This window comes from Spea bombifrons, chromosome 9, assembly GCF_027358695.1.
Source record: "Spea bombifrons isolate aSpeBom1 chromosome 9, aSpeBom1.2.pri, whole genome shotgun sequence".
In the NCBI taxonomy this organism is placed as follows: Eukaryota; Metazoa; Chordata; class Amphibia; order Anura; family Pelobatidae; genus Spea; species Spea bombifrons.
This window is the reverse complement of record NC_071095.1, coordinates 13,592,478-13,605,691: the sequence shown is the minus strand read 5'-3', so window position 1 is coordinate 13,605,691 and position 13,214 is coordinate 13,592,478. Positions and strand designations below refer to the sequence as shown.

Below are 13,214 nucleotides of genomic sequence, written 5' to 3'. Positions count from 1 at the left end.
TATAAGGGGGTGCAGGCTGATATATTGGGGGGCAGTGTACTCTGTGACAGTATAAGGGGGTGCAGGCTGATATATTGGGGAGCAGTGTACTCTGTGACAGTATAAGGGGGTACAGACTGATATATTGAGGGGCAGTGTACTCTGTGACAGTATAAGGGGGTACAGACTGATATATTGGGGGGCAGTGTACTCTGTGACAGTATAAGGGGGTGCAGGCTGATATATTGGGGGGCAGTGTACTCTGTGACAGTATAAGGGGGTACAGACTGATATATTGGGGGGCAGTGTACTCTGTGACAGTATAAGGGGGTACAGACTGATGTATTGGGGGGCAGTGTACTCTGTGACAGTATAAGGGGGTGCAGGCTGATATATTGGGGGGCAGTGTACTCTGTGACAGTATAAGGGGGTACAGGCTGATATATTGGGGGCAGTGTACTCTGTGACAGTATAAGGGGGTACAGACTGATATATTGGGGGGCAGTGTACTCTGTGACAGTATAAGGGGGTACAGACTGATATATTGGGTGGCAGTGTACTCTGTGACAGTATAAGGGGGTACAGACTGATATATTGGGGGCAGTGTACTCTGACAGTATAAGGGGGTGCAGGCTGATATATTGGGGGGCAGTGTACTCTGTGACAGTATAAGGGGGTACAGGCTGATATATTGGGGGGCAGTGTACTCTGTGACAGTATAAGGGGGTACAGGCTGATATATTGGGGGGCAGTGTACTCTGTGACAGTATAAGGGGGTACAGGCTGATATATTGGGGGGCAGTGTACTCTGTGACAGTATAAGGGGGTACAGACTGATATATTGGGGGGCAGTGTACTCTGTGACAGTATAAGGGGGTACAGGCTGATATATTGGGGGGCAGTGTACTCTGTGACAGTATAAGGGGGTGCAGGCTGATATATTGGGGGGCAGTGTACTCTGTGACAGTATAAGGGGGTACAGACTGATATATTGGGGGCAGTGTACTCTGTGACAGTATAAGGGGGTACAGACTGATATATTGGGGGGCAGTGTACTCTGTGACAGTATAAGGGGGTACAGGCTGATATATTGGGGGCAGTGTACTCTGTGACAGTATAAGGGGGTGCAGGCTGATATATTGGGTGGCAGTGTACTCTGTGACAGTATAAGGGGGGGTACAGGCTGATATATTGGGGGCAGTGTACTCTGTGACAGTATAAGGGGGTGCAGGCTGATATATTGGGGGCAGTGTACTCTGTGACAGTATAAGGGGGTACAGGCTGATATATTGGGGGGCAGTGTACTCTGTGACAGTATAAGGGGGTACAGACTGATATATTGGGGGCAGTGTACTCTGTGACAGTATAAGGGGGTGCAGGCTGATATATTGGGGGGCAGTGTACCCTGTGACAGTATAAGGGGGCACAGACTGATATATTGGGGGGCAGTGTACTCTGTGACAGTATAAGGGGGTGCAGGCTGATATATTGGGGGCAGTGTACTCTGTGACAGTATAAGGGGGTACAGGCTGATATATTGGGGGCAGTGTACTCTGTGACAGTATAAGGGGGTACAGGCTGATATATTGGGGGCAGTGTACTCTGTGACAGTATAAGGGGGTACAGGCTGATATATTGGGGGGCAGTGTACTCTGTGACAGTATAAGGGGGTACAGGCTGATATATTGGGGGGCAGTGTACTCTGTGACAGTATAAGGGGGTACAGGCTGATATATTGGGGGCAGTGTACTCTGTGACAGTATAAGGGGGTACAGACTGATATATTGGGGGGCAGTGTACTCTGTGACAGTATAAGGGGGTACAGACTGATATATTGGGGGGCAGTGTACTCTGTGACAGTATAAGGGGGTACAGGCTGATATATTGGGGGGCAGTGTACTCTGTGACAGTATAAGGGGGTACAGACTGATATATTGGGGGGCAGTGTACTCTGTGACAGTATAAGGGGGTACAGGCTGATATATTGGGGGGCAGTGTACTCTGTGACAGTATAAGGGGGTACAGACTGATATATTGGGGGGCAGTGTACTCTGTGACAGTATAAGGGGGTACAGACTGATATATTGGGGGGCAGTGTACTCTGTGACAGTATAAGGGGGTACAGACTGATATATTGGGGGGCAGTGTACTCTGTGACAGTATAAGGGGGTGCAGACTGATATATTGGGGGCAGTGTACTCTGTGACAGTATAAGGGGGTACAGGCTGATATATTGGGGGGCAGTGTACTCTGTGACAGTATAAGGGGGTGCAGGCTGATATATTGGGGGCAGTGTACTCTGTGACAGTATAAGGGGGTGCAGGCTGATATATTGGGGCAGTGTACTCTGTGACAGTATAAGGGGGTACAGACTGATATATTGGGGGGCAGTGTACTCTGTGACAGTATAAGGGGGTACAGACTGATATATTGGGGGGCAGTGTACTCTGTGACAGTATAAGGGGGTGCAGGCTGATATATTGGGGGGCAGTGTACTCTGTGACAGTATAAGGGGGTACAGGCTGATATATTGGGGGCAGTGTACTCTGTGACAGTATAAGGGGGTACAGGCTGATATATTGGGGCAGTGTACGCTGTGACAGTATAAGGGGGTGCAGGCTGATATATTGGGGGGCAGTGTACTCTGTGACAGTATAAGGGGGGTACAGGCTGATATATTGGGGGCAGTGTACTCTGTGACAGTATAAGGGGGTGCAGGCTGATATATTGGGGGGCAGTGTACGCTGTGACAGTATAAGGGGGTACAGACTGATATATTAGGGAGCAGTGTACTCTGTGACAGTATAAGGGGGGGTACAGGCTGATATATTGGGGGCAGTGTACTCTGTGACAGTATAAGGGGGGTACAGGCTGATATATTGGGGGCAGTGTACTCTGACAGTATAAGGGGGTGCAGGCTGATATATTGGGGAGCAGTGTACTCTGTGACAGTATAAGGGGGTACAGGCTGATATATTGGGGGGCAGTGTACTCTGTGACAGTATAAGGGGGTGCAGGCTGATATATTGGGGGCAGTGTACTCTGTGACAGTATAAGGGGGTACAGGCTGATATATTGGGGGCAGTGTACTCTGTGACAGTATAAGGGGGTGCAGGCTGATATATTGGGGGGCAGTGTACTCTGTGACAGTATAAGGGGGTACAGGCTGATATATTGGGGGCAGTGTACTCTGTGACAGTATAAGGGGGTACAGGCTGATATATTGGGGGGCAGTGTACTCTGTGACAGTATAAGGGGGTACAGGCTGATATATTGGGGGGCAGTGTACTCTGTGACAGTATAAGGGGGTACAGGCTGATATATTGGGGGGCAGTGTACTCTGTGACAGTATAAGGGGGTGCAGGCTGATATATTGGGGGGCAGTGTACTCTGTGACAGTATAAGGGGGTACAGGCTGATATATTGGGGGCAGTGTACTCTGTGACAGTATAAGGGGGTACAGGCTGATATATTGGGGCAGTGTACTCTGTGACAGTATAAGGGGGTACAGGCTGATATATTGGGGGGCAGTGTACTCTGTGACAGTATAAGGGGGTACAGGCTGATATATTGGGGGCAGTGTACTCTGTGACAGTATAAGGGGGTACAGACTGATATATTGGGGGGCAGTGTACTCTGTGACAGTATAAGGGGTACAGGCTGATATATTGGGGGCAGTGTACTCTGTGACAGTATAAGGGGGTACAGACTGATATATTGGGGGGCAGTGTACGCTGTGACAGTATAAGGGGGTACAGACTGATATATTGGGGGCAGTGTACTCTGTGACAGTATAAGGGGGGGTACAGGCTGATATATTGGGGGCAGTGTACTCTGTGACAGTATAAGGGGGTACAGGCTGATATATTGGGGGGCAGTTCATTAGGTTAAGGGGGTTTAGACATTCATTGCTTTGAACGCAGTCACTGACCTGACGGCTCCTGGTTGCTGTGGGAACGAGCAGACACGCCCTGTCTGTGTCGTCCGCTGCAGCCTGCCGAGATCCAAACGCAAGAGTCTGTAAGCGGCGCGTGGTTATTACGTAGCAGAGACCGGATGCTGCTGTCGCCTAGCAACGGGCACAACATCGTTCAGGACAGTGCGAGCTGGCGGTATGTATTACGTGTAGCGCCGAGGGCAGCGGTGAATGGGGTGCAGGGGGTCACCGTAGGGAGGGGGGGTCACGCAGTTTGTAACAATCCGGAACTTACAGCTCGTCCGTTTCTTACCAGCCAGACGCGGGCGGCCATGGCACAGCTGAAGATGGCCCCTTATCTGCACAAGGAGAGCACTGAAGCAAAGTTTCCCACCCTGAGGGCTGAGCTGCAGCCCCCCAAGAACCTGTCGCGCCTGGAGCAGCTGAGGAACGAGTACCAGGAGAGGAGCCTCCGGGAAAAGGAGCACAAGCTCCTCGGCCTCACGCAGCACGACACGCGGGCGCTGCATTTCCAACGCCGCAATCCGTCGCCCCTGTGGCCCTCAGAGGAGAGGACCTGGGCCTCCAATTGGACAGTATGTAAGAAGAGCGCAGGGGTGGACCGGGCTCACCCCCTTAAACCTATCCTTCATCGCAAGTCCCCGTCGCACACCTCGCAGCGCTCGCCCTCAGCCAACACAGCAGCAATTCAGAATCCGCCGGCGTTTCCAGGGCCCGTCCGCTCAAAGTCCGGATCCAGCCAGCCGGAGAAGTGGAGCAGACTTCAGAAGACCGAGAGCGACTTGGAGGCTGAAATCCGCAGAAAGGAGGCCCTGCTGAGAGAGAAGCTCCGCAGAACCGAAGAGGAGTTACGCAGGATCCAGCGGGAAAAGGAGGACGCCGAGCTGGAGGACAGAAGGATGCGAGAGACCCACGAAGCCAGACGCAGAGCAGGGAAGACAGAGAGGCGGAAGGCGGCAAAAGATCAGCCGTACTGGGAGTCTCGGGCAGAATCGGAGGACGACAACGAAGAAAGGATCCGGAGAACAAAGGAGAGATCTTCTCACCGCATCCTGATCGGCAGCCCTCCGCCGTCAGAGGGCAATGATCCACGCAGGAGGCTGAAGGAGCAAATGGCCGGAGGCGATGACCGCAGAAAAGTGCCCAACCGCCCCTCGCCCCTCAGCCCCCCCGAAGGCTCATACAGGATCTCATCAAGAACACAGCCTTTCCAGACCGATGGAGATCACAGATCCCGCAGCGGCCATCCCGAGGCAGAAGAAATATTCTCCCCGCCCGGCAGATCCCGCAGCGGCCGTCCCGAGGCAGAAGAAATATTCTCCCCGCCCGGCAGATCCCGCAGCGGCCATCCCGAGGCAGAAGAAATATTCTCCCCGCCCGGCAGATCCCGCAGCGGCCATCCCGAGGCAGAAGAAATATTCTCCCCGCCCGGCAGATCCCGCAGCGGCCGTCCCGAGGCGTTAGAAATATTCTCCCCGCCCGGCAGATCCCGCAGCGGCCGTCCCGAGGCAGAAGAAATATTCTCCCCGCCTGGCAGATCCCGCAGGGGCCGTCCCGAGGCAGAAGAAATATTCTCCCCGCCCGGCAGATCCCGCAGCGGCCGTCCCGAGGCAGAAGAAATATTCTCCCCGCCCGGCGGTTCGGATGATCCGAGCGGCGAGCTGGTACCGTGCCGGATGTGCGGCCGGCGGTTCCTGGCCCCGCGGCTGGAGAAGCACGCTCAGGTCTGCGAGAAGATGCAGAACTCAAAGCGTAAAGTGTTTGACTCGTCCAAAGCCAGGGCCAAGGGCACCGAGCTGGAGCAGTTCTTACAAACCAAAGGCAAAGCCCCGTCCAGCACCCCCCCGGTGAGTTTATTACCCCACGCGCCAGATTCCGGGGCATTTCAGCTCCTCGACTACGATGCGTTAGGAAGGGCTGACCCCAGGGAGCTTCTGCTACAGAAAAGGCTCTACCTATTGAATTATACATTATACAGGGCCAGCTTATCCCTTCTACTCTTGGTACTTCATAATAATATAGCGAAGGAGCTAAAACCAAAACTCTTCCCTTAGTGAATAAATCCTTACACCGGAGAGTTTGGGCCAGCCGTGTGTCTGTACTCTATGGCAGAACCCCCAGCCATCAGGACCCCCATGGAACGACACTTTGCCCTCTTGGTCATTTTACCTCCGCCTCCAGGTGTCACACCTCAGATCCGACCCGTCACGCCCTCTACCCTTCTCCCGACCGACCCGTCACGCCCTCTACCCTTCTCCCGACCGACCCGTCACGCCCTCTACCCTTCTCCCGACCGACCCGTCACGCCCTCTACCCTTCTCCCCGACCTACCCCGTCACGCCCTCTCCCGAGTCCGATCCGCGGTAGCATGTGATTGTGCTGTTGCCAGTTTTTCCTGCTCCTTATCTTTTGTCCATCTGATTTTTCTCTCTCTCTCTCGCAGACCCGCGGCAGCTCATGGCGCCAGAAGCACGACTCTTTCATGCGAACGATCCGCCAGGCGCGGGAGGTGCAGCAGGTTATTGCCAGAGGAGGAAAGCTATCGGATTTGCCCCCCCCACCCCCAGAGGAGAACCCCGATTACATTGCATGTCCTCACTGCAGCCGCCGCTTTGCACCACGGGCCGCAGAAAGACACATCCCGAAATGCGAGACGATAAAGAGTAAACCCCGTCCTCCCCCGAGTCGCAGGCGCTGACAGTCCTGGGGTTTGCGAGCCACACTCTTGGCCTAAAGAGTCACGTCTGCAAGGGACACGTAAGAGGTTAAAATGACTCCAGCTGGAGCCGGACCCCCAGTACCACTTCCCGCACGTCCTTCCACGGCAGCCCCTGGAGATGAAGCCGGGCAGACCCTGTGTGTATGGATTAAATGCACAGTGTTTTATTTCACAGCAGCTGCCGAGCACATTACTGCGAGAAATCACGAGTCCCGGATGGCGGAGCCGGCCGGGGCCAACGCTTCGTTCCAGCCCGGGCTCCTGCAGACCAACGATACAGTCCATGCATCTTCAGCAGTGAGAAGGCCACGTGGTGAGTGAGTGCACAACACAGTTAAAAATGGCGAGTCCCGTCCGTGTAACACGAAGGGTCCAAGCAAATAAGGGCTGCCGGCCTCATCCATGGAGCGCAGCCAAAACGGTGCCAGGGCAGAGACCACCGCGGCTCTTACCCCCGTTCTCAGGGACTCCGCTGTTCACTATCGCAAAGCCTCGGCTGCAGTCACATTGGCGGCCCTGGGGCCGGTCTGCAGCCGTCTGCACCCAGGAAGCACCAGGAGTCTGCGTCTGAATCCTCTGCCGCGGGAACCGTCCCTTTCAGACATAACGCCACCTGCAGCGAAGAAAGGAGGACATGAGCCTAGTGGCTGCCGACAGACAGCTAACCGGGGGAGTTTGCGTGATGTTAATGTGTCCATTACACTAAATAAACGCCGTCTTTTCCAGTACATGCGTGTCCTGATACAGTCTGTCTCTTGGGGAGTAAGGGGTGAGGACGTCCTGGGACATACGCACCTGTCTCTGGAGAAGCTGCAGCGCCTCTCCTTGCCGGTTCACCGCCAGACTCTGCTACAAAAGGTAAAGTGAGACACTTTAATGCACGGGGGCTGAGCTCACACACGCCGGACGCGGGGGGGGAGGGGGCTGGGGGAGGGGGTCAGTGCTGCCGGGGGGGGGGGGCGGTCCGCGGCTTACCTGCATGACTCCCTGCAGCTTCTCGCTGAGCTGCTGCACCTCGTTGGCCAGACGGGCGTTCTCCTCGCGCAGAGCCTCGTGTTCTTTCACGCAGGAATATACCAGATCCTGCAGCCTCTTAACCTCCCCTCGCAGAGCGTCGCACATACACCTCTCACTCCCCGACTCCTGGAAACGAGTTACAAGTCAGGGAAAAGCCAAAGGAAAACCACCCTGACGCCCCATCCGACGCGGCCCCGTTACCTGCGCCGCGCTCTCAGCGCCACCCTGTTCTTCCAGGTCTTTCTGCGACGTCTCGCTCGGCTCCTGGAGAGAGGTGGACGAGGGGGTCCGCGGGATGGGTATGAATTCAGCTTCTTCAAGTTCCTAGAGAGAGACCACAGATGAGAAACAGCTCAGTGCGCCCCGCGGACCACCCTCACACGTAATCCCGCACAGCAAGCCCCCCCAGATGCTCTGCTTCCCCCAAATAACGTAAGAGAACAGCACAGCTGCCGACACGCTGTCCGGCCAAGTGCCATAAATACCACAGGGGCCGTGGACACCCAAAGTGTCGGGCCCCGTCCTCCGTGTCCCCGGAGCGGCTGTGGTACCTGTCGGAGCCAGCTGGGACAGGAGCTGCTCTCCATGCTTTCCGTCATGTTGAATGGGCTGGTTTCGGGCTCTGCCTCCATCGTGCCGCGGAATCCCCCGCTCGGGTCGGAGGCAAGAGATTCGCGGTCGCTGTCCTCATCGCCTCTTCCGGAGTCGCCCGACGAGCAGCTCTGCGCAACTACAGGGAGAGAATATGAGCCGCCAAAGCCCCCAGTACAGAAGTGATCCCTCCCGGGAGCCCGCCGGCACTCACCCGTCCCGATGGAAAGGCCGCTGCTGTTGGAGCGAATGGTCTTGGAGTTCAGGACTTTCTCTGTAAGAAGACGGCGAGGTCTTAACGACGGAAACCTCCTTATTGCCACGCGTTAGGGCCGCGTCTCGGCACTCACCTGCGATCAGGATGGTATGCCAGCCACGGCAGGACAGGTCCGGGACATGGTGCAGGGACCCAAATATTGGACGAGGCCACGATGTGCAAGTGTCGGGGCCGTGGGGGCGCTCGTTGGGGGTCATCGCCAGGCGCCCGTTCCCTCCATTTCCCCAAGCAAAGATGTGATTGTCTGAATACAAAAAGTAACGTTACGTTCCACGAAGCAAATGGCTAACCTCGGGGGCAAATCCGGCCCAGGCAGCGCACTCACCATCCGTGGCAGCAATGGTGAACGCGTCCCCACACGACACTCTAATGACCTGCTTGCCACCGAGAGGTCCACGGAGGAGGTTCACCCCCAAATGCTTCCTATAATCTCCAACCCCAAGTTGTCCCCACTTATTGCAGCCAAAGGTCAGGAGCCGTCCGCGTTCTGTAGAAGGCAGAAGGTAAGAACGTGGAAGACAAACAGGCGAGACGCCCCGATTACCGTGTCCAGCGCTCACCGTCGATGGCGGCCGTGTGCGACTTCCCAGGGGAGATGCTGCGCACCTTGTAGAAGGTCAGCGGTTTGACGAGGGTCAAGGACGTGGTGTACGGGACTTCAAGAAACGCCTGCCAAGCAGAAACAGGGTAGTGCAAGAGACGGCGCGCAGGACGTCTCCCCCCCCCCTCCTGCCACAGACGCCCCCCCCCCCCCGCCACAGACGCCCCCCCCGCCACAGACGCCTCGCGCCCTACCGCGGGCGCTCACCTCGTGGTTAATGATCCCCGCCGTGTACTGGTTGAGGCCCAGCTTGTTGTGCTCATTTAAACCACAGGCAAGGACTTTTCCAGAGTGAGTCAACAGGAAGCTCCCGTCAGGGCCACAGGAAACCCTCGCGATGCAGAGACCGCTCTGAACCTCCACCTGTCAGAGGCAAAAAGAGGCAGCTGAAGAAAAGACTTCCTGGGAGGAGGCGGAGCTAAAGCAGGAAGGAGAGCCCGTGTGCAGTGACTACATGAGGGAGGCGGGATAACAAGAGGCGGAGCTAAAGCAGGAAGGAGAGCACGAGTGAAGTGGGATAACAAAGCTCTGTCCAATTACTTTCTGCGGATAGTAAACATCATCTTCCGAATCCAGACCCAGCCTTCCTGCGGAAATAGAACGAGATCTTACCAGCCAGCTCTCCCCTCGCACTGCCCCATCTCCCCACCATTCTCTTACCCCCCCACTCACTCTCCAATCCCATTACACACAATCCCCACTCACCATACTCGCCACATCCCCACGAGTACACGCTCTTGCTCCGAGTCAGAGCCATGACGTGACTGTCCCCGCAGGAGACCTGCTCAACGGGCTCATTGAGGAAGAAATCAACCAACACCGGCTCCAGGACTTCAGCGCCTGCCGTCTGATTCACACCGAGGCAGCCGTAATAGTCTGACCCAAAGGAGTACAACTGCCCTTCATCTGCGAAACAGGAGAGGCGACAGCCGGCGGTCAAAACAGGAGAGGCGACAGCCGGCTGTCAAAACAGGAGAGGCGACAGCCGGCTGTCAAAACAGGAGAGGCGACAGCCGGCTGTCAAAACAGGAGAGGCGACAGCCGGCTGTCAAAACAGGAGAGGCGACAGCCGGCTGTCAAAACAGGAGAGGCGACAGCCGGCTGTCAAAACAGGAGAGGCGACAGCCGGCGGTCAAAACAGGAGAGGCGACAGCCGGCGGTCAAAACAGGAGAGGCGACAGCCGGCGGTCAAAACAGGAGAGGCGACAGCCGGCTGTCAAAACAGGAGAGGCGACAGCCGGCTGTCAAAACAGGAGAGGCGACAGCCGGCTGTCAAAACAGGAGAGGCGACAGCCGGCTGTCAAAACAGGAGAGGCGACAGCCGGCTGTCAAAACAGGAGAGGCGACAGCCGGCTGTCAAAACAGGAGAGGCGACAGCCGGCGGTCAAAACAGGAGAGGCGACAGCCGGCGGTCAAAACAGGAGAGGCGACAGCGGCAGGCATGCGTAAAGAGCAAGGGAGTGCACATGGGAACAGCCCCCCCCCAGGGCTCCGCTCTCACCGGTAACACACACGGGAACAGCCCCCCCCCCCAGGGCTCCGCTCTCACCGGTAACACACACGGGAACAGCCCCCCCCGGGGCCCCGCTCTCACCGGTAACACACACGGGAACAGCCGCCCCCCCGGGGCTCCGCTCTCACCGGTAACACACACGGGAACAGCCGCCCCCCCGGGGCTCCGCTCTCACCTGTAACACACACGGGAACAGCCGCCCCCCCGGGGCTCCGTTCTCACCTGTAACACACACGGGAACAGCCGCCCCCGGGGCTCCGCTCTCACCTGTAACACACACGGGAACAGCCGCCCCCCCGGGGCTCCGCTCTCACCTGTAACACACACGGGAACAGCCGCCCCCCCGGGGCTCCGCTCTCACCTGTAACACACATGGGAACAGCCGCCCCCCCGGGGCTCCGCTCTCACCTGTAACACACACGGGAACAGCCGCCCCCCCGGGGCTCCGCTCTCACCTGTAACACACACGGTGAAGTCTCCCCCGCAGCGGACTTGCTGCACAGCCTTCCCCTGGAGTCTCTCCACACGTTTAGGCTGCCGGTACGAGGCCCGGTCTCCGTGTCCCAGCTGCCCGTGTAGCTTGGAGCCTCCCTGCATGTCCTGCGGGGCAGTAAAATTGACGAGTGAATTGGATGCCCGTTCCACGCATTCCTCTCCTCCCCACACGTGTTCTACTCACCACCCACGTGTAGAGCTCCTTCTCCACCGTCACCACCGCGAAATGGGCATCTCCAGCACAGACCTGCTGCGGCCGACAGCCGCCTTTAAACACGTCCAGCTTCTGAGGCGTAGCCTTCCCGCCCCCCCACACGTAGACCTCGCTGCTCCTCGACGTCACCACGGCAATGGGGGCATCTGTGACGGTGCCCGGCCTGGAGACACGCAAGAAGGGAACACGCAACATGTGACATCCTCCACGCACCACACGGCATGCACACGTGTCCCGTCCGGTGACATCCTCCACGCACCACACAGCATGCACACGTGTCGTGTCCTGTCCTGTTACATCCGGCATGCACCACACGACATGCACGTGTCCGTCTTGTGACATCCGCCAGCACCACATGCAAAGATGAAGAGCCGCCTCATGAGTCCTCACCTGGACCTCTTGCTTGATCTGTTTAGCAGCGAAACTTTATCCTCCATGTCTCTGCCAAGAGAAACAGGGGCCGATCAGCGGGGGAGGCCGATCAGCGGGGGAGGCCGAGGGGCCGAGACTTCCATCGCTGCCTCGCAGATAATTATTCCCCCCCTTGAGTCTTAACACAATTAAGATTTCCTGGCGTGTGCAGCAGACATCATATAACCGGCACCCCCCCAGTTGTTAGCCCCGGAGCCCGCACCCCCCCAGTTGTTAGCCCCGGAGCCCGCACCCCCCCAGTTGTTAGCCCCGGACCCCGCACCCCCCCCCATTATTACCTCCGGCACTGACTAAGCAGACGCCGCTCCAGAATCTCGTCAGCTGTCGGCCGTCTCTCTGGATCCTGAGATCAAAAAACAGCCACCGTGTCCAAACACATCATTTACATCATCCGACTTATTCTCTCAAATATTTTATTTATTCATTCTCTGCCATATGCCCATCTCATGCATGCTTAAATCCACTCTACCACTTCTGCTGGGAGGCTGTTGCCCTTATCTACCACCCTCCCAATAAAACTCCCTTCCATTCCATCTCAGCCTCTGAGCCTCTAGTGTTGGATTCCGGCGTCTCGCTCTAGCTTTTCTCATCTCTGTTTCTCATTCCTCCATTCTGCCCCCCCCGGGGGGCCACCACCTTCTAAACCCAAGCGGCTGATACCCCGAGGTCTGTTTGTGGCCCTTGAGGACAGCAGTTGTGCAGCCCTGACACCTGCCGAGATCCCCGTCTTTCCTAATATTCCCTGCAGTGGGGTCTCGCCGGGGGGTGGGGGGGGGGTGGTGGTGTCACCTGCCGGGTCTCGTCGGGGGGACTGGGGGGTCACCTGCCCGGGGGAAGGTAGATGGGGGTGTCACCTGCCGGGTCTTGCCGGGGGGGGGGGGGGTCGGTTGTGGTGGTCACCTGCCGGGTCTTGCCAGGGTGGGTTTTTGGCACCTGCTGGGTCTCGCCGGGGGGGGTTCACCTGCCGGGGGGGGGGTAGATGGGGGTGTCACCTGCCGGGTCTTGGGCACCTGCTGGGTCTCGCCGGGAGGGGGGGGGGTCACCTGCCGAGTCTTGCCGGGGTGGGTTTTTGGCACCTGCTGGGTCTCGCCGGGGGGGGGATTGGGGGGTCACCCGCCAAGTCTCACCTGCTGCAGACATTCCCGGACGACGTCGATGAGCTCCTGCGAGTAGAAGCTGCTGTCCAGCTCCACGGCCCAGTTTCCTTGGACGATCTTCACACAGAGGTTCAGCGGGTTCTGTTACCGATATCAAATGTTAAATCCCGACCGTAACGTAGTGGATGCAAGGAAGGGGTAACCAGAAGAGGAAACACGCCTCACCGTGGCATCAAAGGTCCGCGTCAGGGTCAGCAGCTCGTACAGAACGCATCCGACGGCCCAGATGTCCGACTTGAAACTGTACTTCACCCCCTGACATATTTCTGGGGACATGTAATA

General features: G+C 57.2%; 3 protein-coding genes across 3 annotated transcripts in view; 1 reads left to right on the top strand and 2 right to left on the bottom strand.

Moving 5' to 3' along the window:
* The window catches only part of ACYP1 (acylphosphatase 1), a 28,589-nt gene extending 24,624 nt beyond the window's left edge, over positions 1-3,965 (bottom strand). The window contains exon 1 of the mRNA XM_053474995.1: positions 3,911-3,965. The gene's annotated coding sequence lies outside the window, so the exon portion shown is untranslated. The remainder of the gene's footprint in view (positions 1-3,910) is intronic.
* A 205-nt stretch (positions 3,966-4,170) lies between these two features.
* Positions 4,171-6,654, top strand: ZC2HC1C (zinc finger C2HC-type containing 1C). The gene is made up of 2 exons (XM_053474997.1): positions 4,171-5,763; positions 6,360-6,654. Exons 1-2 carry the CDS (start codon positions 4,228-4,230, stop codon positions 6,612-6,614), a joined length of 1,791 nt encoding a protein of 596 aa, XP_053330972.1. The 5' UTR covers positions 4,171-4,227; the 3' UTR covers positions 6,615-6,654.
* Positions 6,655-6,779: 125 nt separating this feature from the next.
* The window catches only part of NEK9 (NIMA related kinase 9), an 11,492-nt gene continuing 5,057 nt past the window's right edge, over positions 6,780-13,214 (bottom strand). The window contains exons 6-23 of the mRNA XM_053474996.1: positions 13,098-13,214; positions 12,903-13,013; positions 12,054-12,118; positions 11,734-11,784; positions 11,314-11,506; positions 11,090-11,234; positions 9,827-10,027; positions 9,662-9,708; positions 9,329-9,484; positions 9,081-9,189; positions 8,846-9,007; positions 8,594-8,764; positions 8,458-8,517; positions 8,204-8,382; positions 7,854-7,976; positions 7,611-7,778; positions 7,431-7,484; positions 6,780-7,248 (exon numbers count right to left, since the gene is read on the bottom strand). The exon at positions 13,098-13,214 is cut by the window's right edge and continues 15 nt beyond it. Of these exons, the coding sequence (XP_053330971.1) occupies positions 7,138-7,248; positions 7,431-7,484; positions 7,611-7,778; positions 7,854-7,976; positions 8,204-8,382; positions 8,458-8,517; positions 8,594-8,764; positions 8,846-9,007; positions 9,081-9,189; positions 9,329-9,484; positions 9,662-9,708; positions 9,827-10,027; positions 11,090-11,234; positions 11,314-11,506; positions 11,734-11,784; positions 12,054-12,118; positions 12,903-13,013; positions 13,098-13,214 (2,223 nt within the window). The 3' untranslated portion in view covers positions 6,780-7,137. The remainder of the gene's footprint in view (positions 7,249-7,430; positions 7,485-7,610; positions 7,779-7,853; positions 7,977-8,203; positions 8,383-8,457; positions 8,518-8,593; positions 8,765-8,845; positions 9,008-9,080; positions 9,190-9,328; positions 9,485-9,661; positions 9,709-9,826; positions 10,028-11,089; positions 11,235-11,313; positions 11,507-11,733; positions 11,785-12,053; positions 12,119-12,902; positions 13,014-13,097) is intronic.

Bases quoted from the DNA above. Each gene is read 5' to 3' on its own strand.
- ZC2HC1C (XM_053474997.1), top strand. From the start codon at position 4,228: ATGGCACAGCTGAAGATGGCCCCTTATCTGCACAAGGAGAGCACTGAA. The intron at 5,764-6,359 runs GTGAGTTTATTA...TCTCTCTCGCAG, and splicing joins CCCCGTCCAGCACCCCCCCG to ACCCGCGGCAGCTCATGGCG.